The 25093-nt window shown below is 40.9% G+C and overlaps 1 protein-coding gene across 4 annotated transcripts in view; it reads left to right on the forward strand.

The window, feature by feature from the left end:
- Nucleotides 1-25093, forward strand: part of LOC6727559 (sex determination protein fruitless) — a 100566-nt gene that overhangs the window by 57347 nt on the left and 18126 nt on the right. For all 4 annotated transcript variants that reach the window (XM_039295728.2, XM_039295727.2, XM_016176451.3 and 1 more), the window contains exons 2-5: nt 21783-21930; nt 22004-22204; nt 22527-23354; nt 24772-25026. In XM_039295728.2, the coding sequence (XP_039151662.1) occupies nt 21783-21930; nt 22004-22204; nt 22527-23354; nt 24772-25026 (1432 nt within the window). The remainder of the gene's footprint in view (nt 1-21782; nt 21931-22003; nt 22205-22526; nt 23355-24771; nt 25027-25093) is intronic.

Here is a 25093-nt window from a genome sequence, read left to right on the forward strand (position 1 = left end):
ACAATAAAAACCCATTGCGGCAGCCAAGATACCAAATCAAAATAATTAAGCTGCAAATTGTAGAGTAAACTGAAATTGCTGTGGATGTTGCTGCTGCTGTAGATGTTGCTGCTGCTGTAGATGTTGCTGCTGCTGCTGGCACGTGCTGCGCATCATTCATAAAGTGCAACAAGCAACAGCAAAGTGCGGTGTGAAGTGTTGAGAGTAAACAAAAGTCAAAAGTCGAGTGAACCAGCAAAAACTCTGTCTGCACCGCTCCTCAAGTAACCCATTTTTTGTACATTTTACTTGCACACAAAAAAAAGTGGAATTACTAAAATTTATATTCAAATACTAAATGTAATATTGTTTTGATATAGAAGAATTACAAGTTGATGGAAAGTGTAAAACAAGTATTTCTGTTAGTTTTAAGTGGAAATAGCTTGTTTTGCTTTAAAGCAATTCTTTACTAAAAATAAATTATATCTAAGTAGCTTCTTTTCTAGCAGCTTTCTTCTTTCAAAGAATAGAAAAACATAATGATATGTTATAAAAAATACTTACTCAGCTTATAGAATTGTAAATTTTTCTTAGTGTACCACTGAAAGCAGCTTAATTGGGTGCAACAAGTCCCTGATTTACGTTTTCGGCTGAGGAAAACGTGTCAGAAGAGCCGGAGCCAGCAAACAAAGCTGCTTAGGCGCCGCTTTTCAGGGCCAGGGCGCATCCTGGTCCAAAAGAGTGGGGTGGAGGTGGAGGAGCTGGCGGGAGAAAGAGATGGGGGCACAAGAGGCGGAACTCAGATGGAGGCAGACAGACATAACAATGCAATTGGCGCTGCTGGGAGCCGTGCCCCTTTGCATCGAAGCTGTCTGTCAAAGCAGACAGATTTACCGCCTCACCGCCTCCCGCCCATCAGCACCTCCTTCTACAGACCGCCCCCGCGCACCCCACACCATCATTCTCCTGAAGGTCGCCGGCATTGTTGTTGGCCCCATTGTTATTGTTGCCGTATTACCATCATCATCGCGGCCCGAGCGACTCACGTTTCGCTCATTTGCAGCCACTGCCATCAGCCACCCACCATTTACTCACTCACTCAGTCAGTCAGTCAGTCAGTCAGTCAGTTCGTCAGTCAGTCCATCATTCAGCCATTCAATCCGTCATTCCCGTTTTCGCACTCATTCAGTTTCTTTTCCCCACTTGGTTCGCTTTTCGCTTGGCGTTCTCGGGGTCAAGGCAACACCGTCACTAGATAGTGATTATGGCCTGCACAGTGGGCTAAAAACGGGTTAAGTACTCGTGCTCAAAGTAAAAAGAGCTACAAGTAATATAGAAATTAAATAAATCCGGTTAACCATTTCTTAGAATTTCCTTCTTAGTAATTTTCAGATTTTTGTTTGCAAAAGTTGTGCTACTTTGTCCCACTGTACCCGCTTAATGGAAAATGAGAGCAGGCGATTTAATTTATTATTATTGCCTTTGAGGTTTTCGCCTTTCGTAGATTCGCTTTCCATTTTCAAATCGCTTTCGAGTGATCAGATGCGGGCCTGGTCGATGAATCAGATTAAAAGGCAATTTGCCCGATTGAGCAAATACTAATAATCGCATTTATTGGCCCTACCTGAGTGCTGAGGGCCCTAAAACCAGTTGGGTTACATAAGCCACCCACCACTGACCGACCGACCACGTAACATCTCGGTCTGAAATCATCAGCCTTTTGTTTTCTCGTCAAAAAAAAAAACGGAATAAAAACAAATAAAGGTTCGGAAAAAGTTGTACATTTTTGCGTAGTTTAATTTCACAGTTCAGTGCGTTTTGGGGCGAATGGATCGCGGGTTAGACAGACGCGCCCATCTCACCCTGATATGGTAACTGTTTTTGGATATATAGTATCTTTCAGTGGCGTACGGATACAGTGCAGTTCGGTAGTGTAAATACTTGATTAGTAAGTAATAAGTTTTTTATATACTTTACTTTCATATCATACTTTACTACTTATCATATGAAGTTTCATACAAAGCTTTCTATGATTCCTATCCCACAGATTCCTTAGCATATCTGGGTTTCTTTTTAAAGATACTTCAATTTCCGGTCTCTCCATTTCGCTTTACACTTTTGTAACGCACTATCTGCATGCTTTTCCATTTACAAATCGCACGCTGCCAAATGCTAAGACAGCCCGCCACCAATCCCCGAAACTTTTAGCCGAACAAAAGACAACAAAGCTGGCTTTCGGGCGGAATGTCTGGCTTTGGCCCGCAAGTTGGCCAAAATGCAACCTTGGCTGCAGGAGCGGAAGTTCAATGCGGCGTCGCTTTGACGCAGAGTGGCCTTTGCAACACCCCCACCCCCTCCCCAATGTGAAGCCCCCTGCTCTGCAAATTTATGCATCACCCGAAGCAGCTGGCTTCATCGTAATGCAAATTTCCGACTTTCCACATCCTTCACAAAGCTAGAGCTTCATTTGCCACTTCCCTTTCCGCCAAGGTAGCGCAGGATTTATGGCTTTAACTGGGCAACAATAAATAAAAGTTACACAGCATGGTTGCATTCGAGCATTGCCATCGAGATTGCATTTATTAATGGTCGGTAATTACACTTTTTTTGGATAATTTAATTCGCAGTGCGAGCCGTAAAAAGATATTTTTTTAGCTGCGTAGAGTAAGTTCGTTTACATTGACGAATTATTTATGGGACCACTAAAAATATGATGTTACTGGTAATTTAGAAGCTCCACCATTACTAAACCGAGCACCTAATGCGAGCGAACTAAAAAATCTGTTAAATTTATGCTACACATCAGACTTAAAAAAAATACACCATAAATATTAATTGTTTTTGTACCGAAGCACTTTAGCTTTCACCTGAATAAAATTACATCGAAGTTAAAAAAAAGGTATTTGTTTTTGGATTCCGGATATTTTACTACACTTATTTATTGCATTTCAATTTCGCTCTTTATTTATTACAATATTTTAGTGCTTGATGCGCGTTTGTTCTTTTTTTACAGATTCAATTTGTGGGTATGGGCAAATTGAAAAGCCATTAAAGTCAATTACTGGCCATAACTTTGACAAATTTTCGATAATGCTCAGCAGAGATGAATGACTGTGTGTGTGTAGGGTAGGTGTTTTCCGGCGGGGTATGAAAAACCATAAATAATAAACGATTTCCATGGCGGGCGCAATTGAAAATCTCTTGTGCTGACAATTAAATGCAATGGAATTAAAGTCCATTTTCGCTCGCAGCAGCGCAGTCGTCGTTTATTTCTCCGGCAATTGTGGAGCATTTTTAATGGCCAACCCAAACGGACCGCCTGCGTCACTTGAGTTGTCCGTAGCCAGGATGCGGATATTCCGGAACTGTATCGGCAACTGTTTGCCATTGCCGCATCCTTTTATTTCGGCCTTTGTTGCTTACAGGGATTTACAGCAATCATCGATTGCCTCCTGCGGTGAGCAAGTGGGGATTGAATTGATGTGGCGGGAGATGCAGCTGGGGCTGAGGTCGGGATGGGGATCGGGATCGGGATCGGGGTAGGGTAAACGGAAACAGCGAGATGTCCGGCCTCCAACCGACTTTTAATTACGCCATAATTTGCGCCGTTCTGATTTCGCGGAGCTCGTTACATTGAGCAAAAATATTACATCTTAAAAGAAGTAATAATTGAATATTTCTATCTATACATTAAAGATAAAATATGGAACTCAAAAAGTAAATATAATACCTATTATATTTATGAATTAATCGCATGTAAAAGTTACTTTAAATAATAGAAATTTATTAGATTATAAAGACGCCCTCTTGAACATATGTTTGCCAAATATGGATTTATCTACTGTATCAGCCAGATATCTTTTGTATCTGTATCTGTTGCATACCCCACCTGAGAAAGGACCTTTTTTTCTGTAAGTGTCCTTCCTTCTTTGGCGCCGTGCTTTGATCTGGCGGCGAATTGTGTCTGCTCTGCGTCCATTTCACGCATTGTTTTTTAATTATTTGCCCAACTTGTGTGGAGATGTAAAGGGAAAATGGGCCGGCCAAGTCGAGTGGGTGCCGATAATCGGGATTGGTCTGTTAATGAGCCAACATTGTTGTGTTAATTTGCCAGGGCAGTGCTGTGGACAGTGGACAGTGGACGTTGGACGGGGTCATACTGTACAGTGGAGCCTGGGTCTTTATGCTCATTGTTTTTGGAGTTATTAAATTGACATTCGCGCTGCCTGATGACGCGTTGATTGCAATTCCCGGCAGAAGGACATGTAATTTTTATGGCCCGCCATTTTTTGTCGAAATTCAATTTGTCATTTAATTGATTTTAATGTGCACATTGCACATTTCCACATTTTCACATTTTCGCATTGCCACACGGGTTATTGGATACGCCGTGGTCCGGTCTGGCCCATTTGTGTGTTTGTATTTGTGCTCGGTTTCCGGCCGGAGAGCCAATGCCGTAGCCACTGGAGTCCGCAAAGCGGTACGGAAAATGCAAATTTCCCAATGCCAAAAGAAAAGATGCGACGCGCGGACCGAGCAAGAAAAAATGAGAGAACTTTAACAAAAACCGCACGCTTAATATTTTATGCATATTTTGTGGGCATTAAAAATTAAATTAAACAAGCAGATGTATTTGTCCGCTTGTCTGTGTGTGTGTGACCGTGTGTTTTTGTCCTTTATTTATTGCATTTGCCTCGAGGGGAATTCCCTGCGTCATTCCCAGCCCCAATTCGCCTTAAAATATGCAATGCAAAGTGCCAGCAAAAACAGGCAGTACATGAATACTCACACACAAACACACATGTACATAAGTACTTGTACACGTGTGCGTACAAATGTTGTAAAAACATTTTTCAAAGCTCCATCGTCGAGGGAAATCGGACGGACATTTTTTGATATTTATTTTCCCACCACCAAAAATTTTGATGTTGATTTTATTCGAATAAAAAAATAATGTCGGCCCATAGCAAAATAGTTTTTTCAACATAAACTCGTTTGTTCATTTCAACGAGTATGTAAATATAGCATTTTTTTCTAATCCATTCAAGTAGAAATAGAAATGTGCCGCATTTATTTAATTGTTCAGCCATTTTTGTCACCCGAATTCCCAAGACAATTTACAAAAGCTCTTGAGTTCTAAACTGTGGGAAATTTACAAATTTTTAGTTTTGTCTGGTATTTTGAAAGTGCATTTTATATGCATAAACCCTTTGATAGTTTTTTAAATGTTCTACCACTTTAATACAATAAATTACAATGAATTTCGCCTTAACTCGCGCTGCTCACTTTTGGGAAAACAATTGTCGAATGCAATTTGGCGAATGTTTACCTTACATTGACCCTACCAAATTTTCATTTTGCCATTGATGAATGTAATACGCTGGCAGCCAAAAGTTTATTTACCCTTTCGAATGGCGATACATTCGTGCTGCGACCAGAAATTAAACATTTATTGTGTTTAGGCTTTGATTGTGTGTGTCGTTCGTTACATGGCCAAATGAAATGGTCGGCATGAATATTTGACAATAAATAAATATGTTGTCAGTTAATTAGAAATTCCATTGAGTGAGACCATTTTGTTTGGCTTATTAGCGAGGCGCTAATTTGATTTCATTTGATTTGATTTGATTTTGCTTCGCTTACAATCTATCAGTTGTTTTTGGCATACCTACGCTACGCTGATTTGTTCAAATTTGTTGTACAAACATGCGAAATATTCAGCGGTCGAGTTGGCCAGAACCCATTGAGCCATGTAAATATGGTAGCCACTCACTGGGCGCTAAAAAATTAATTTAATAGGCGGAAATATGCGTATGAAGTTAGAGATTAGAACTAGAAATAATAAATTATATTAGTAAATTATACATTTAATCAATTATTTCTAAAATAATACCAACTTTAACTATGAAGGTGCTTTTTTAAATATATAAGTTGTGATTATATATTACTATATTTATTTCTCCAGTGTGCTGATTTATTAATTGCCGCTTTTTATACTCGCGATTAAATACCTTTATACATTTTTTCTTATCCATCATGAGTTTGTTGTGTTTTTTAGCACTTCGTGCGTATCGAGTGCATATTTTTTCACATCTGGCTATAATCTCTGGGCCAAGTACGTGAGTGTTGGGCGCATTTTTATGGCTATAATTGTGTTTTTGCCACCCCATCGAGGGGCTGATATTCCGATAATCCATTACAGCGCCACCCACGCGCCTATTTTTGGGTCGTATGCAAACTTTGGATCGGCTATCAGCGGCGTATTGACTATATGTGCTATATGATCGGGCCATAACCGTTTCTCACGCTCAAAATATGGTTTTTTTTTGCCGTTTGGCTGTTGTTACTTTTTGCTGTTTTTGCTATTGTTTCTGATGTTGTAAACTGTCTGGCGGCAAGAGAATTGCCGTTTATGGGCGCCAGAAGGTTCGCTCAACAAAAAGCCTAGAAAAAATGCTTGGTTTTCTAACATTTTTATTGTATTTTTTTTTGCACTTTTTGGCACGGCGCATGCGCCACAGGTTGCATTTCAGGCGAGTGTGTCAAGGCGGCTGCGCCACCCTCAAAAAGGCATCAACCGCAAATGCGGATTGCAATTTAAGCAATTGGAACTGCAAGTGCCTTGCTACTGGTACGAGTGCCATACGGCACTTACACACCCGACTCAGCCAATCCGATCCTAACTCAACTCACTCGATCAGATCGCTGATCGGCTGATCTGGCTAACTGCCTTTTAAGGGGTTTTTCGCGGTTCGTGGGACTCATATTTAATGGGCGCTAATTCATGGCAGTCACGCCCCGAATTGGAAGGTTTCGGATTGAGGCGGTTTCAGTTCACTGCGACCTCCTGTAGTTCTTAAATGGTTTTTGTCACATTTTGTAAAAAAAAAAAAGTTAAAAAGAATGCCTTTAGTTTAAGGATCTAAAACCATGCAATTTTAATCTTATTTAAAATGTGTAAATATTTTTTTTAGGATTATTAGAAAAATTCTTTAAATCAATTTTAAGTTCCATATTAATGCTATCATATATATAATACTTCTTAAATAGGTGCATTTTTATCCTTTTCATCAAATCTTATTGTCCGCTCTTTAAAGTGCATATTCCACGTTCATATGCCCTCAAAAATCGCTGATTGTCGTTTTATCTCGTTCCCACATTACCGCCTGTTAGATACGAGTATTTCCTTAGATACAGATACAGATAGATCTTATAAGGTCTGCTCCCTTCTCTTTCCTGCTCTCGCTCTCTCGTTCTCTTTCCCGCATTGCCTGCGACGCAAATACCGTTCTTCATTATCTCCTCCTTTGCGTTTCGCATAACTTTTATTCGCCAGTGTGTGTGCGTGTGTATTTATTTAATAATTCGCCGCTCTTTTCTTCTCTTCTCGATTATGCGAACAGCGCGGCCGGCGTCGCAGTTACAGCGCTGCCGGCGCTCTGCCCAAGCTCTGCCGGCATCGCTCAGTTGGGTTCTTTTCTAAGCGGCATGCGGTTGTAATTCTTCTAATCATTGGACTGCTTTTCGCACTCAATTGTCGCTGCTATTACGGTAATAATATATCGCTCGGCTCTCCGATCCTCACACATGCACATATACATATGTACATACATATAAGTACGTAAATATCCCTCGGATCGTGCTGAAAAGTGAAGTTGTCACGATGACGCCAAATGCCGTGACTTGTAATTGAAGTGACTGCGTGACTTTTGCGATAGTGTGTGTGCAAATCGATAATAATGCGTATTTATAGAGCCTAATCAAACGTGATTGATTGCCGAGCTTTGCCCTCTTTTACATTACACGATCGATCGATCTGGAAAAGGGTCAGAAAGCCTGATAAGCGCACTCAAAGATTCCGCAGCGAGGGTTTAAAGTTCATGAGTTGGTGGCAATTTAAAACATTATGAGATTCTTTGATTGGGAATCACTAGTTCTACTATCGATAAACAAAATAATTCTAAATAGGTTGGTGAGAAAGATTCAAAAAGGACATGAAACTCTGGATTTCGCCAATTTGTCTTTGACTTTTAAAAGTACTTTCAATCTAAGAATTACATATATGTATCTTTATGTTATGCAGGAATCTTTTTAAATAGTAAATATAAAATGCTTATTTAAAACATTTAAATATTTTGTGAATTTTGCAATTTCACAGTAGCTAGAACAAGGTAGCCTAAAAAGCTAATGGGTTTATCTACTTAACTTGGCACGGAAGTTACTCATACATAGTTTTTGTAAGAGATCATTCGGTTCGTTTGCTCACCAATTTTGCCTTGACAAAGGGCTTCGTTTACAAATTAGTAGTGCAAACAAGCAAGTTACCAAAAGATTACACAATCTTATTGTGAAAAGAACACAGCATACTCTGCCAGATAAATTCCGGTCAGAATCAAGATAGAAAATGGCTGGAGGGCCCTTGAGATTAGACTGCGAACCCACGCAAGCGAATTATCAAAACTCTTATCGCAGCAAAACACACACACAATTATTCGACGGATTGAGGTTCATTCATAAAGCCCTCGAATCGAGTGACTTTCACTTTAAATGGTCTGATCTCAGGATCAGATACGTACTATATGTGTGTTGTTTGCCTGCATATAGAACGGAAAAGTGGCAGGGCAAGTTCTCGTTGTTGTATATCAAAAATGCCCAATGAAAAAATGCAAAAATTCTAAATTTATAAAAAAAAGCAACAATCAAATTCGCACACACATGCCTACGTACGTACACATGTTTAGCACATGTGTGTATTACGTATTAAATTCACCAACAGCTACAACAAATTGGGCTGGCAAACAAGTGTGCCTGTGTGCGTGTGTGTTCCGCTTAGTATCTGTATCTGTGTGAGTGACTGATCAAGGCAGCGCAGTCGGCGTCGCCCGTTAAAAAAGCAGCAAAGTGGAGCCCTACTCGCGCATGTAAAGTTACCCACACACACACAGACACTCACGCGGATACTCGAGTGTGCCAAAAATAAGGCAACAACAACGAGCCAACAGACAGCGTCGACTGCGACGCAACTAACGCCAAGTTAAACTGACGGTTAGGGCTTAACCGACGGCCGAGATACCCTTCGCAATCTGTTGATCCTGCGATCAGGAAAAGGTTAAGAAATGAAAAGTTTAAAGGAATAATTACATTAACTGCCCAATAAAATCTAATGAGGAACGGTTAATAAAAAGAAGGGAAAATATTATACATTATTAAAACTGAACTAGTTTTTAAGCATTTAAATCTCTTAAGTTGATCCTTTGCTAAGGGATATACTTTTCTGCTATATACCTAGCTCTCTTTCATGAAAGCATCATAAACTTTATAACCTTATAATCTTAACAGGAATGCCTTCTTCAAGGGTATCAAAAACACACATTTTTGGCGCTTATGGGTCGTAAAGTTGACCTTCAAACAGCAACATTTGCCGAAAAAATACGAGCAACCAACACACACAGACACACACGTGCAAACGTATGTGCAAAAAAAAACACGACTAACGACAATCCAACGAACACGCATACAAGCAAAGGTACAACAGCCAAAAAATTGCAAGCTTTTTTATTGTTGTTTTGTTTTTGGGCTGCGCCCCTACGAAAACGCACACACAAACACGTGTACGAAAATATACATGTGAATAGGGCAAGGGGGCGGGGGAGTGGCAGTAACGGCGATGACGCTATGTGCATACCATGATAATTTTTTTGTTGTCTCATAAAATCTAATTTGGGGAGCGCATTTTTACAGAGTGTACCGAAGAGAACGATAATGGAAGAGAGCGGCGGCGGGGGATCGCAGTCGACGTCGTCATTTTCTTGGCTATTCAAACTCCCTTATATTTTAATTCATTTTTAAAATTCAAAGTTTTATTAAAAAGGTAAACAAAATTGCAACTGTAATTTTAAAAAAATTCTCTTAAAATTTTTTTAGGTAATTAAAATTTTGATAAAAAAATAATAATTTTCTTATTGTAAAATATAAATTAAATTCAAAACGGTTTGAAGAATCAAAGTTTTAATTTAATTTTTTTTTTAATTGTTAGCGATATTAAAAGTAAAACCGTTTTCTTATAGACCTATTATTTTCCCTATCTGATGTTCACTTTTTCCAACAAACTTTTTGCAAACATTTTGCGCTTTTTATGCTGTTCGCGCTCATAAGAGAGTGCTCAAAATCGCGAGAGAAAAATGGCGCTCTTTGCTGCAAATTCTCTCTGTGTGCGTGCGTGTGTGTGTGAGTGGCGGCGATCGGTATCAAGGTTTTTGGCAATTTGGTTCGCGAGCTCCACTGCTTCTGCCTCTGTCGCTGCCTCAGTCGCTGCCACTGCCTCTGCCTCGGTCGGCGTTGCCTTTTTCTAGTTGGACACTGCGGCGTTGCTTATTTTGCGTTTGTTCGCTTCTTCAGTTTTTGCAAATTGCCGCGCGAGATCAGCAAGCTCGCGTGCGCTCAAAAGTAAGAAAAAAAAATTCACAAATCTCTCTGCCGCCGCGCCGGCCCACTGCGCTGCCGACGTCGACGCCGACGCACGTTTCGCGCGGCACTCTTAACCTATTTTTTCGCGAACCTCGCATTAGTTACAATTTTGTTGTGATGTTGCGCGGCAGATACGCGGCGGATACGGACGGGTTGCGTTTGCGCGGATTCTAACACACACTCACACACCCAAGAAACACACACACACACACATACAGAGTTCCGCCCACACGCCCTAAAAATCGACAAAAAGTGCATTTGCAGTCGGAAAACCTGCAAGAATATATTACAAATTTTTGAAAAAAATTTAAAAAAAAATTAAATCTGAAATTAAAGTGCTTCAATCAGTGCCTTGCAAAACAAACCTAGAATAAAATACCCCCAGATAAAATATCCAGATCATTACTGATCAGTGAAGAAAAATGTGGTGCCTTGATAGAATTTTAAAGTTTTGTGTCTGACAAATAATTGGGCAGCGAGTAATCAAAATCAAAGAAAGAGTATAGCGGCAACTGAACCCAACTGTACCTCTTGCGCCCAGACAATTGCCCAAAACTAAGCCCATCAAATTGGATTACACTAACTTTTGGCTGCTGGAATCACTCTTGGAAAGGTTAGTACAGCACAGGAGCCACCAGAGCCACATCAAGTATACGACCTGTCTCAACGACAGCGAAAGTGAATGGGAATGGGAATGGAGAACTCTCGGCATGAGCAGAGAATCGAAAGCGAAAGTGTTCCCAAGTGTTGCGCATTAAGTAATACCCATACAGTGGAACCATAATCGCATACTGCATATAGTATGAACAAGTGTAGATAAGGTTTATTTTTCCTGCGAATTTCCAACTGGCATTCCTTTGCCCACTAACCCTCGGCCCCCAACCATTTGGGTCACTTTTATGGGGGCTCTACTTGTAAACGGGGGGTCTCACAGATAAAACCTTTGCTGACGATTCGAAAGCGAGAGTAACTCGAGACCAGATCTATAAAACCCGATTAGCTGGGCATCATCAGCTCATCCGGCGCGTGTTATGTAATCCCGAAAAATGTGTCCAATGTCGTCAGGGTGAGTCGCAGAAATAAAAGTGCGATACCTAGGATTACACCTTCTTAAAGGTAGTTCGTGGAAAGTATTATAATATGTTTAGGGGATTTCCCAACACTAATTATTCTAGATTAGTTATGGAATGATCAATATTTAGAAGGCTTTGAAATATCATTTCACACAATTCAATATCATATAGTATATTTCCATAAAACAAATAATTACATAAACAAACGGATCAACAAATATTAAATATTTGCTTATGATAAATGGCTAAACTTTTCAAGGACTTTTCAGTTCAGCCACTGCCATTACTTTTCAAAATAGGCAATAAAAAGCACCCCCTATGCGGTGGTTTATATTTGGGGGACCTTCAACTGTCCTACACAATGCGAAACGAGAGTTCGATTTTGACGGTTCTTATCTATATACATACATACATACGTACCTTGACAAATGGAAAAAAAAACCCCGGATCACTTACATCACAATGCGATTGAGTGGAATCCATTATGTATGCGAAAAACCCTATGGCATAACAACAATCCGTCCGATTTATCTGCTCGACTATCTATTATCTCGCTACGTGAGTGCGATGTAAAGCGAAGGTATTTACCGTTCTACCCTTCCACCCACCACCCCCCTCAGTTCACCCTTTCAATTTAGCATATCAAGTCATGCGTAAAAGTTATCTCTAAAAATATACACGAAAATGTTCACACACACACACACAACTAGCGGAAGAAAAACCTAAAACATGCGAAAATTATCTATAAATTTAAATTTTTACAATCTGTGCGCGATTATAGCAACAACCAAATTGCTACCAAAAAAATAGAAAAAAATCAAAAAAAAAAAGGGGAAAAAAAGAAAAAATAGAAAAAATAAAGAATAATAAAGAAAAAGCTTTGAGCTGACGTCAAACGCGCAGCGACAGCTTCGCTGGCAGCGCCAATTTATTTTACACAATTAAGGGTGTGCACGAAAAGCAGGCAGAGAGATTGAGAGAGATATGTGGGTATATATATTCTATATTCTATATGGAAGACATGGGCGATCGCTCATGCTCACAGTCACACACACTCACAATCACACTCGCAATCACAAACACAAACACATGGACAGCACGCACGGACACACACACACACACACACACACATTACTATGTGCCAATTTAGATTAAAGGCAAACGAGCACGGACCACGCCCCCTAAGCAGCCCACCCAGCTAGCAAATATTACGGGGCGAAAACAAAAAAATGGCACAAGAAATGCTGGCGAAAAATCCCACAAAGAAAGGTTATCGGGGTCCTAACTGATCACAATTTATATAGTTGGGCATTAAATTTTATTTTGCAATTTATTTTGCCATTACGGAAGTAGCAAAGAAAGTTCTTGGAAGCAAAATGAATGTAAAGAAATTGTGAAATACTGTTTTTCTATGTTATTTTGATACCATAATGCGGAATTGGGTTAGTCTTAATCTTATTCGATTCCGCGTATTTGCAATGTCATTAAAATAGCATCTAAAAAAATTATTTAAATAAAAGCCTTAAAGCATTTTATGAACTACGATTAGATCACACTATGAATAGAAAACTTTTTAAAGCAAATGACTAGCCTCAAATAACAAAAGTTGGGCAGAACGCTCCAACGCACAGAAGCGTTGCATTGTTACCTTTTGCGCAATGTGTTATTTATTTATTTATGTATTTATGCAACTTATTTATTGTACAACTTTTTTATTTGTGATTTGTATTTATATGAGCGGAGCGGAGAAAACATTTTTTCAGTGCGAATTCGTGCGAACAACTGTGTAAATACGAGTGCTTTCAATAAGACGAATGTATGTATGAGAATGGCAAGGGGGTTGGTTGGTCCACCCTAATGGGCTGGTCTGTGTGGCACACATATCAGCCTGAAACACAGGGCCAATTTCCCATCATTTTCCTGGGGGGAAAAGATCAGCGCGCTCCCTCGGAAAATGCTGCCTTCTTTTTTTTTTTTTTTGCTCCCTTAGTTTATTTTCGGTTTATTCTGCGCCGAACTTATAAATACATTTGCGATGAGGATAAAAGCTTTGTAGTACGTGTGTATCTTTATGTATTTGGCCCACCTCGGGAATAGGAAGACATGCCAAATGCGAATACCTACCGCCCAAGTATTTGCAAACAAAAACATAAATTATTTTGTTTAGCTTGAATGGATTGCATATTTATAATTTGCGTGTTCCGTGGATCTCTTCATCTATTTATAAGTCATTTTTTTTTTATTTTTTGGGGTGTGTTTTGTTGGTCAAGATTAATATTAGAACTCTACAATGGGAAATGCTGGCTGCTCACAAATTGAATCATTGGAACTTGCTGAATTATCACTGACTAACTAGTACTAGCTTCGATTTAGTTATTAATAATAATAGCAATAAACATTATTAGCTGGCAATGAAGCTATTTCCAAAGATGGATTTTCAAAATACACTTGCTGTGAAAGAGTTAAGTGCAATAATTTAACTGTGTGGTTCAAGCTGGTTATTTAATAATAAGTAGTAATTGAAAATAAATTAAAAATTTAAGGGCTTGTATTCTTCATATATAGAGTTATATTCTCCGATATTTGATTTAATTTTTAGCAAGGGCAGCTTCCAAATTGATTTTTCGCATACGTGCACCTGGGAATTTCGCAGTGCCAAGTCAGTGGCACATGTTGCCCAATATTTGGTTGCCGTTCGTGGATTTTATTTAATTTTTGCTTTTTTTTTGCATGAATTAGGGCCACATGTCGGCGATCGATGCGGCCAGAGGACGATCGGGGAAGTAGGGGGCTCGCACGGTCTATAAGGTCTGCCCACGCAGAAGCGCGCGCGATTTGTCAGCCGGCAAAAGTTTCGTTTATTTTGCTGGTGGCTTGGTGTTTATTGTCGGTTCTTGTTCGTGTGCTCATGTGCCTGAGGTTGCTTTTGGCAGGGTTTAAGTGGGCCCACACTCACACACACTCAGGCACCGCATCCATAGGTATAGATATAGGCGTATATATATACAGATATTTGTATATATACGCCTTCGCGCGTCTGTTTGTTTTGTCATGTTGTTTGCGTGTACTTAGTGCTATCCAAGTTGTTGTCGCTGCTCTCTCATAGACAATTTCTAAGTGTGTTCGTCGAATTTGGGTCAGTCAGCGAAAAAGTCCGCCGCGTCCTCTGCCCCTCCTTTCCCCTCCTTACCCCTCCTTCTTTTTCCATCCGAGTGTCATTGTAATTGCAAATATCCGAGGCAGGGACAAACAGATACGACCACCAGAAGCTGTCGCGCAGCTCGAGCATTTCGGCTGCCCACGCCGCCAGTTGAAAGATGCCAGAATTTGTGCATCATCTTTACTTTTGCATATACGGTTTGCATGGGCAAAAGTAGCAGCAGCAGCAGCAGCAGCCGCAGCAGCAGCGTCAAGGGGAAATTGGCACATTTAATTGCCCAGAAAGTGTCTGACCACAGACACTTGACGTAATTGTTCTTGTTGCCCGGCCACTTATGCTTGCCAAAAGTAGTTCTTCTTTTGCATTATTTAATCGAAATGAATTTCGTTCTGATTATTTCGACAAAACGCCGTTTGCATGCAGTTTTGTGCGACTCGTATGGTGTGCTAATTGAGTTGCGCTGCTGCACCACGTGACGTATGCGCAATATATTAGGCATACGCCCCGTTTAATTCGGCCAGCACGATCGGCGAAAGCTCAACGTTTAGCAGGCAATAATGCATTGTAGAGTTTTTTTTTGCTATTTATTAGCCACATTGAGGCCCTTGCCTGCGAATTGTTAATATTATCAATAAATTATAAATAAACAGAACTTTGAAAGAATTGAAATCAAAGCTAACGACTACAACAGTTTAATTTGACCAAGTCTCAAAAAAAAAACCCCCCACAACAAGACAATAGCAACTTCGATGACAGCTGAAGATTCTTGTAAAAGTCATTCAAAATCGAATCGTTCGGATCGGCCCACGGCGGATTTTGAAAATCGAAGACAGCTCCTCGAGTGGCGGACATTGGAGTACTCGAAAGCTGAAAAGCGAAGTCCGATCGAGTGGCTGCTGCTGCCCCTTGGCTAGATTCCAGATTGTGGCCATTGGGCACCAGCACCCACAGTGCTCAGCCGTAACTGTAGTCGTTACAAGCGTTGGCAGTTAGTGAGTCAGTTCGGAGAATCGCGAAGTAACCCAATGCACTGGAAAAATAGAACTTACACAGTATTTAAGCCGAAATATACTCTTCCAATAATACTATTTTTAAGATAATTAATTTGAAGAGCCTTTAGCAGATTTATGAACATATTTTTACATTAAAGTTTCCTAAAACAGGAACTTCCAAGTATGTTTTAAAAAGCATTCCAAATAGATAAGAATATATATATATGAAGAATAAATATATATTTTTTCTCCTTGCACAAAGATCGTTGCGGATGACATCATCATGACCTGCTAACGAGTGCCAATTTCAATTCACCTCAGATCATAACTCAGCCTATGTTATGGGTGCCTCTGTTGCGCCCCAGCCTTTCCCCCATCCGAACCGACCCGATCCGCCACGCCCCCTCTCCAGTAATACAGCATATAGCTGATAGTCGCGAGCAGTCGGCTAATTTCATTTGTCGTCTTGTACACAATTTCGCACTTCTTGGCCGCCCACACGCTGCTCGACACAGTTTCGCACTAATGTCTGCATCCCTGATGCCCCAGCCCCGCCCCCTTTCACTAGCCCCCAATTCTCCGCCTTTTTCCCCATGGGCGGGTAAACGGCATAAACAGTTTTGCGTGTGGGCGTTCTATTCCTGGCCGCGGACTCAACTGCACTGCACTGCACGCACTGCAAGGCAATTAACACATTTGTATCTGACAAATGTAAAATGTATCTTTTGGTGGACACCCCCCGCCCAGTTGCGCCCTCCGCTCGCCAAGCCAAGCTGAATGGACTCTTGTGCCGCTGCTTAATAATGCATATCTCTAAAAATATCCCCTCAATGAGCGACAAGTTAAATTATTATTATTTCTGCTGCTGGACCGCTGGTCGCCATGTAAACACACGACATTTTAATTTATCTATGCAATTTTAAATCCGAGTGGGATGCGTTTAACCAATGTTCACAACAATGAAGTGGTAAACAAAATGCTTAGGATGAGAAATAATGTGTTAATTGAATTTTGCTAAATTTCTTGCTTAAGTCAGTACTATTAGATTTTTGTTTGATTTTATGTAATGTAATAAATTAATTAGCAAAATTTGGTTTTGCTTATAAAATTTGTCACCAATTAAATCCAAATATCTCTTGTATTTACTACCTTATTTAGGTAATTCCAATGGTCCTAAATAACCCGGTCCCAATACCCATAGCCCAAAGTTAATTAAGCAGGCAAACATTTGATTTAGTTCGGCAAACACGTGCATAAATCAATTTGGCGAACCCATTACCCTAATATCCCTCGCTCCCACAACTTCGCCCACCGGAGTTTTACGGCTCTGTGACCCAGTTAGGCCGGCTAATAGCCACTAGCTGTTTTCCCAGTGCCCAGTATTCATCCAGTAGTACCAGTAACCTCCTACATTTGACCTTGCTCAACATTTTGCTAGCTTTACTTTATCTATTTTTTACATATATTTTTTCGATCCAAGCCAAGCCTCGAGCCAAAGGCTAAATGGAGTTTTTGGCCTCAGCTTTCGGGCCGCGCTTAATCAATCATGATCTGGCGTGGCTGTATCTGTATCTATGGCGCTGGTGTATCTGTATCTGTAACCGGCGACCTTCATCGTTTACAAGCTGGCCAAACCTTTGGCAAACGCTTTCGGCCAGGCTGATTCATTAAAGCCACTGTTGTTGCTGCTGCTCAAAGTTTACTTTGCGGCATTTTGCACATTTGACCATTGAGTCAAGGTGAACCGCGAACGCGCTAATCTTGATCTCGTTTGCCTTCTGCAAGTGTCTATCTGTATCTGTGCATAAGTATCTGTATTCGCATACATGTAACTGTGTGTGCATTAGCAAATTTAAAATATTCATTTTGGCTATCTGAACAAACGCATCTCCATTTCGAGTATTTCCATTGATTTATGACCGCTCTGTTTTATCGAAGGGCAGAAATATGAAACGTATAAAAAGCACCGGAAAGAATATACTATCAAAATATTTATATAAAAAAATTTATAAATGTTTATAATAGTTTCACCAAGGAAATGGCTAACACACTTCTTCCCAAGAAAATATGATTAATAGATGTTCTGACTTCGATAAGCAGCAAGAACATTCTAAGCCAAGTATACTTCCATTTCTGTAAATTATCCAGAAAAATGATTTTTCGTTTTATAAACCACACTTGGTGGAAAAAAAAAACAAATTTGGAACTTGTTATAGATATTTAACACAAAAAAACTTCGATTGTCTGAATTTTCGGGCTATCTTTTGCTGACAGATACGGATACAGAGACAATGTAATGACCATGTGGGCGCTCATTATTTCTAGCCAGGTTTTTTTGCGTTCGTTGAACTCGCAACGGTAAATTTACAACGCACATAACAACAACAACAACAGCCAACCTACGCCAACATGTAAAGTTCTAAAGCAAAAGATAAACAGCAAAGCAAAAATTGAAAACTAGCAGCAACAAAAAAAAGAGGAAAATAGACGAGAAGATCAACAAGCGTCAAACGTCAGCGGCAGGCAGCAACAAATATCAACAAACTACTTTGTATTTATAATTATTATCGCGGTGCCGAGTATCTATGTGTGAGTGCGCTCGTTCGCGTATCTCACGGATACCCACACGCACACACACTCGCTCGGCTTTGCGCAAACTATTTAGAACGTGTAAATTGAACAGAAAATGCTGAACAAAAAAAAACTATTTCGCTTACAGCTGAGCGCTAAGCGCTGGCAGCGCAGTCGACGGCGCTGTCGACGCCGCCGTCTCGCACGATAAGGCGCTACTAACTGAAAGTTGAAGGCCATTACTGATACGCCCCGTGCGCCTCAAAAGTATATATTACTTTTCTCTTGGCTGCCTTGTATACCCTCGCAAAAGGTGTCTTAACTATAAAGTGAAGTTTGGATTTTTAAGAAGATTTATGTAATTAAAACATAAATAACAATGTTAAATTTGAAAATTCGACAATGCTTGCTTTATAAACAAAAAATGTAGAATAATTTCGGAAGTTATTAGCATTTATATGTATCTAAAGTATGTGTGTTTTATCTTTGCTTCAAGAACTGCATTCAAGTGATCCCTTACATTGAATAGTATGAAATAATAAGGGCACAACAACTTCGATTTGTTTAATCGCAGCTACTATGCGTACAGTGTGACTGGCAGTTAGCGCTGATTATCTAAGTATGCTATGTTGACGCGTGACAAAATGTTTTTTTTTCCATTAAATTTCTTTACTGCTGCTGCTGCTTATCTGCGTATCTTCAGGTTTGTATCTGCATCTTGATATTGATTCGCTGAGCGTTACAGCCCAGCACACGTTTCAGCTGATGGGTGAGCGGCATTTAACATATTGCGCAATTTGCGGATCGCACACGCCTCCAAGTGCCCCGCCCCCAAGAAAGCCCCCAGAAGTCAGCTGATAAGCGCTTAAATATTTTTAAACAATTTACGTAAGCGCAGCGAACGCTACTGTTGTTTGAAAGTAAAAGTTGTCATTAATTAAACAGAACAATCGGGGAAGCGGCAACAACTTTGTGTTTGCATTCATAGCAAATTTGCATTGAAAGCGCAAGTGCAAATAAAAACTGCAATCGCATGCAACGCCGACGCCGGCGTCGACGCCGACTGCGCTGCCCGCGCGTCAACGAAAACGAAATTGAATGAAAAAAAGTGTATAAAGTGCACAATACGTCGAAATTGCTTGGCTTTTTTTTTTTTTTTTACTTTGGCGCCGGCGCCGACTACGTTGCGTTCTATTTTTTTTATAACTTTCCCAACTTTGTAAATAAATGGCCAGTGGAGTTATTAAGAAAAAAAGCGAAGCTAGAATGACACAATTAAGAGAGATTTTATGATTGCCATGATTTATGGGCAACGAAAAATGTATTTCAAACCGGATTTCAAGAGCTGAGAGATTTCATTTATTTTGAGGGAATTTAACCTTAACTTTGTACTTCAACTTTATTACCAACTGATAGTGGTAATTACAAAGAAGTACCTTCATTTCACCACAATCTTAACAATTTGATAACTATTTAATGCTAATTTATTTTTGTTTTCTATGAATCAGTTTTTACTCATTTGAGTGACAATCGGAAACGATAACCTTTTGGGTTTCGTTATTATTTTGGCTGCCTTTATTTATTACCATTGTATAGTTCTTTCATAAATTACTTCTTATCAAACGACCATAAAATTAACTATTAAAGCAAAAATACTTTATGATAAAAAGTTTATTTATACAGCTTATTGTATTCAACCCTTGAAACGTATGTACATATGTACATGCATTTATACAAATCAAGTCGTTATAAAACACGTGATTGAATCATATCACTCAGACTTGCGAAACTAAAATTGAACGCAGTAAAATTTAAAATTCAGAAATTGAAAGCCCAACTTTGCGTTGCGAAATTTACGAATAAAAATACAGAGCACATATTGAATAATGCAGATATAAAACAATTTCACAAACCAAACTTTTAGAACCTTTTACAAAAAGCGAACAAGATTGCAAAGGAATGCAAAAAAGTTGTGGGCGAACGAAAACGAAAGTTTACGTTTAAAGTGATTTAAGTTTATTTTGAAATCAAATCAAATCAAACAAAGAAAGCAAGAGAGGGTGAGCAAGGGAGAGGGAAGATCTCCAATAAAAAACGCTTACGACAGCGGCCAACACACGCACACACGCTGTAATTGTTGTTATTACCAGAGCAAACACACACACACACATACAGACATAAGTGCACATACCGAACCGATCTAATCTCTCGCACGCGCGCACCCACTGTCGCTCTCTCTCTTTCTTTCTCTGTTTTTCCCCACTATCCCCCTCTCTTTTGTGCCGCATCGGGCCCTCTCTTTCGCTCCCCATTGAACACCTCTTTCTCACGGTCAGCATTTCGGCTTGCGAAAAAGTTCTTTGACGTTTTGTTTATTTATTTTGTTAGGCGCTCAGCGTCGCCGGCAAAAGCTTAAAGCTCTCTCGATCGCTCTTAGCTTTGCTCTTTTTACAGGGTATTCGTTGGTCTTATGGGCATTTGAATCACTAATCTTCTAGAATTGTATGTTAAAGTTATAGAAACTGACAGTTATGTAGGAAATTCTTATTCAAAATCGAAATGGTTTTAATGTTTTTTGAAGACCCTCTTACCGGTAGTATAAGAGTCGCATAAGTTCTCAAATCGATCAAAAGAAAAGCAAAAGTGCCTCTTATCAGAGCCGCATTTTGCCCCCTTTATTTTACCCCCTGTAAACGGCACTAGACTCTGACCAAAGGCCGTCGAGATTAGGTGGTGGATTCCAGGCGAATGTAATAAAGAAATATAAGCATATGTATATAAACTCTATTCTTAGGGAACTTGGGCGCTGTAAGGGGGGTGCTGTGTAGGGTGCGGGGGCTCAATAAATTTTGCGATAGATAAGCCACGAATGCCATCCATTATGCCACCAGTCCCTTCCATCGGTGTGTCAACCAAATTTGCATGGATTGCTCGTCTATTTGGCCGAGTAATTAACAGTTAGCCAGCAGCCAAACATGGCGGCAACATGGCAAAATGGCAATTAACACTCTAATACAGATGCAACTGTGGAGTCTGCGGAGCTTGTGGAGTTTGGCAGCACCACAACAACAACAACACACACATGGTGCGGTTTGTTATCTGGCACCGGAAATGCAATAAATAATTGAGAACAGCCCCGAGCATTTGGTAATTGTAATGAGCAATTGTGTTCAATGACAAATTATCATTGGTATTTCTTGTACACCGTTACACACGACCAAAAATTGTGGGCCATGGCGGCGATAGAGATAACGGGGTCGAAAGCGTAACACTTCCGTTTCCGGTTGAAAAAGAGAGCGAACGAAGAAATTTGGGAGTATTTTATTTTGTACTATCACATGGGACTTTCCCATTAGGTATGCATTACCATATATAGTATATGCGTACGATTTTTTCAAATTATTCCAAAACATTTTATGTACTTATTTAGGTACACAAAGCAAGCGCTATGCTATACCTAAAAATGAAATGAATTTAAGGCATATTTTGATTATGCTCTTGTCTCGCCACATACTTATGCATTTTTGCTCTATATTACAGGTACAACACTGACCAAGGAGCGATGGACCAGCAATTCTGCTTGCGCTGGAACAATCATCCCACAAATTTGACCGGCGTGCTCACCTCACTGCTGCAGCGGGAGGCGCTATGCGACGTCACGCTCGCCTGCGAGGGCGAAACAGTCAAGGTGCGTCTCTGAGATACACTTGCAGATATAGATGTACATATCTGACATTATTTCATATTCATTCTAATCGCAGGCTCACCAGACCATCCTGTCAGCCTGCAGTCCGTACTTCGAGACGATTTTCCTACAGAACCAGCATCCACATCCCATCATCTACTTGAAAGATGTCAGATACTCAGAGATGCGATCTCTGCTCGACTTCATGTACAAGGGCGAGGTCAACGTGGGTCAGAGTTCGCTGCCCATGTTTCTCAAGACGGCCGAGAGCCTGCAGGTGTGTGCAAATCAGGGATATATATTTAAGGGACACAACTTAGGACATCCTCTTTGATTGTATTAAAGACATTTAGAAGCTTTAAAGTATGGCGAAGAATTTAGTTGCCGACTTACTTTAAATTTAAAAAAAAGCTATTATATAAACAGAAATTTAGTTTATTAATTATTATGTGTGACTCTAACGAAACAAAGTGTGCCAGAGCACAGTCAATAGTCTTGCTTATCAAACTGGGGAACTCCCGAATTTGTGTCCGCTAATCCACCACCAACAATTCAATATGAACTTATAATAATATGTACGTTATTTGGGATTTTTGCAGGTGCGTGGTCTCACAGATAACAACAATCTGAACTACCGCTCCGACTGCGACAAGCTGCGCGATTCGGCGGCCAGTTCGCCGACCGGACGTGGGCCGAGTAATTACACCGGCGGCCTGGGCGGCGCTGGCGGCGTGGCCGATGCGATGCGCGAATCCCGCGACTCACTGCGCTCCCGCTGCGAACGGGATCTGCGCGACGAGCTGACGCAGCGCAGCAGCAGCAGCATGAGCGAACGCAGCTCGGCGGCAGCAGCGGCGGCGGCGGCAGCAGCAGCGGTAGCGGCCGCCGGCGGCAATGTGAATGCGGCTGCCGTCGCCCTGGGCCTGACCACGCCCACCGGCGGCGAACGATCTCCGAGCGTGGGCAGCGCCAGTGCAGCGGCGGCAGCAGCGGCGGTAGCGGCTGCGGTGGCAGCGGCCGCCAATCGAAGTGCCAGCGCCGACGGATGCAGCGATCGGGGCAGCGAACGCGGTACGCTCGAGCGGACGGATAGTCGCGATGATCTGTTGCAGCTGGATTATAGCAACAAGGATAACAACAATAGCAACAGCAGTAGTACCGGCGGCAACAACAACAACAATAATAACAACAACAACAATAGCAGCAGCAACAACAACAACAGCAGCAGCAATAGGGAGCGCAACAACAGCGGCGAACGTGAGCGGGAGCGGGAGAGAGAGCGTGAGCGGGACAGGGACAGGGAGCTGTCCACCACGCCGGTGGAGCAGCTGAGTAGTAGTAAGCGCAGACGTAAGAACTCATCATCCAACTGTGATAACTCGCTGTCCTCGAGCCACCAGGACAGGCACTACCCGCAGGACTCTCAGGTGAGCACACGTTACGTATACTTAATATTTGTAACAAGGGACATTACGTATACGCACAGTGGTGCGCGAATAATTTTTAATTGGGATTGCGAAAGTTTTCAAGAGAGCCTTGTATTTTAAATTTGTACACAAAACTATTTCAACATTTTTGTAATTATTATTTTTATATAGGCCAAAAAGTTACTTAGAATTCCAAACCTAATTTTATTTAGTTTCGTTTTGTTTTATTATCCCAATCAGAATATAAGCCGTATATAATGGCTTACATATACGCAGGCTTCTGCATAAAAAATGAGCTAAGGTCCCCGAAGTTAGCCTTCCGTGTTTATTTAATTGTTTTATTGGCCAGCTCTTTGCCCTCGCAATTAAATTACCTCTGCTTCTGGTTTTTTGTTTTCCCACAAACATACCTAAACAATTTGAACGTTCCGTCGGTCAGTGAGTCAGTTATTCAGCCAGCAATTCCGCATTTAAATGTCGTTATTTTTTTGTGGTGTATACTTTAATTGCCTGACAATTAAAATTAATTAGAAATTATCTCACATTCAAACAGGCGTCAAATGCTTATTAGTTACATACGTTATAATCATGTTATAAATACTGAATACTACTTTTTAACGCAGTTTTTACAATGTATTTTCAATAATGAGCTTAAATTTAATTTTTATTCGGCTTCAATTGATTTAAACTCATATTAAAGAATGGAAAGCAAGTATATATGTACAGTATATATTTAATACATCTACTTTAACCAATTACTAAGAAACCCCTTGTTTTGTTCTTAAGGATTTACAAGCTGCAATAGCTAAAAGTTTAATCTTTAGAAGCCCATAAAATAGGATCCCATACTAGGAGTGAAGATTTACCCAAGTGCCATTTGAGGTCTTAACACATATTAACAACTAAAATCCGAAAAAACCCGGTTAGAGAGTTGATGCCATATCTTACACATATCTTTATTTGGCATACCACCCTCTTGGTCGACCTTCGTGCCGCAATGCCATAAGCTTGCCAAACTTTTCACTATCGCTCGGCGGATGGAGGGGCAGGCGGGCGGGCAGGCAAACAAACAAACAAACAATATCAACATTTATGTTTGGCATGTGCGATACGAGGGGCACACGCTCCACTCGCTCACATGACTGCGGTATCAACACCGTGGCCGCTGATCTGCGATCAAATAGGGCGACGCTGCTGTTTTGCCAGCTATTTCGGGTTTCGCGTCGTTATCAGTGGGCGTGAAGTTTTGTGGGCTAGGCACGTGCCGCTCTCCCTTTCGTTGGGAGTCTCTCTCGCTTTCAAGCAGTTGGCACACGTGCTATGTAGATGGGGATTTTTGGATCACCTATAAACCTATAATTGGATAAATATTTACAACTAAAGGTAACTAATTTTAAAATACGCGACTTGCTTGCAGGCCAACTTCAAGTCGAGTCCCGTGCCCAAAACCGGCGGCAGCACATCGGAGTCGGAGGACGCCGGCGGTCGCCACGATTCGCCGCTCTCGATGACCACCAGCGTCCATCTGGGCGGCGGTGGTGGCAATGTGGGCGCGGCCAGCGCCCTGAGCGGTCTGAGCCAGTCGCTGAGCATCAAGCAGGAGCTGATGGACGCCCAGCAGCAGCAGCAGCATCGGGAACACCACGTGGCCCTGCCCCCAGATTACTTGCCGGTAAGTGTGGTCAGTCGGGTCAGAATAGTCGATTGAATATACAGTGCATCTCGATTTTTGATTGAAT

The sequence above is a fragment of the Drosophila simulans genome, chromosome 3R (assembly GCF_016746395.2).
Source record: "Drosophila simulans strain w501 chromosome 3R, Prin_Dsim_3.1, whole genome shotgun sequence".
NCBI lineage: Eukaryota > Metazoa > Arthropoda > Insecta > Diptera > Drosophilidae > Drosophila > Drosophila simulans.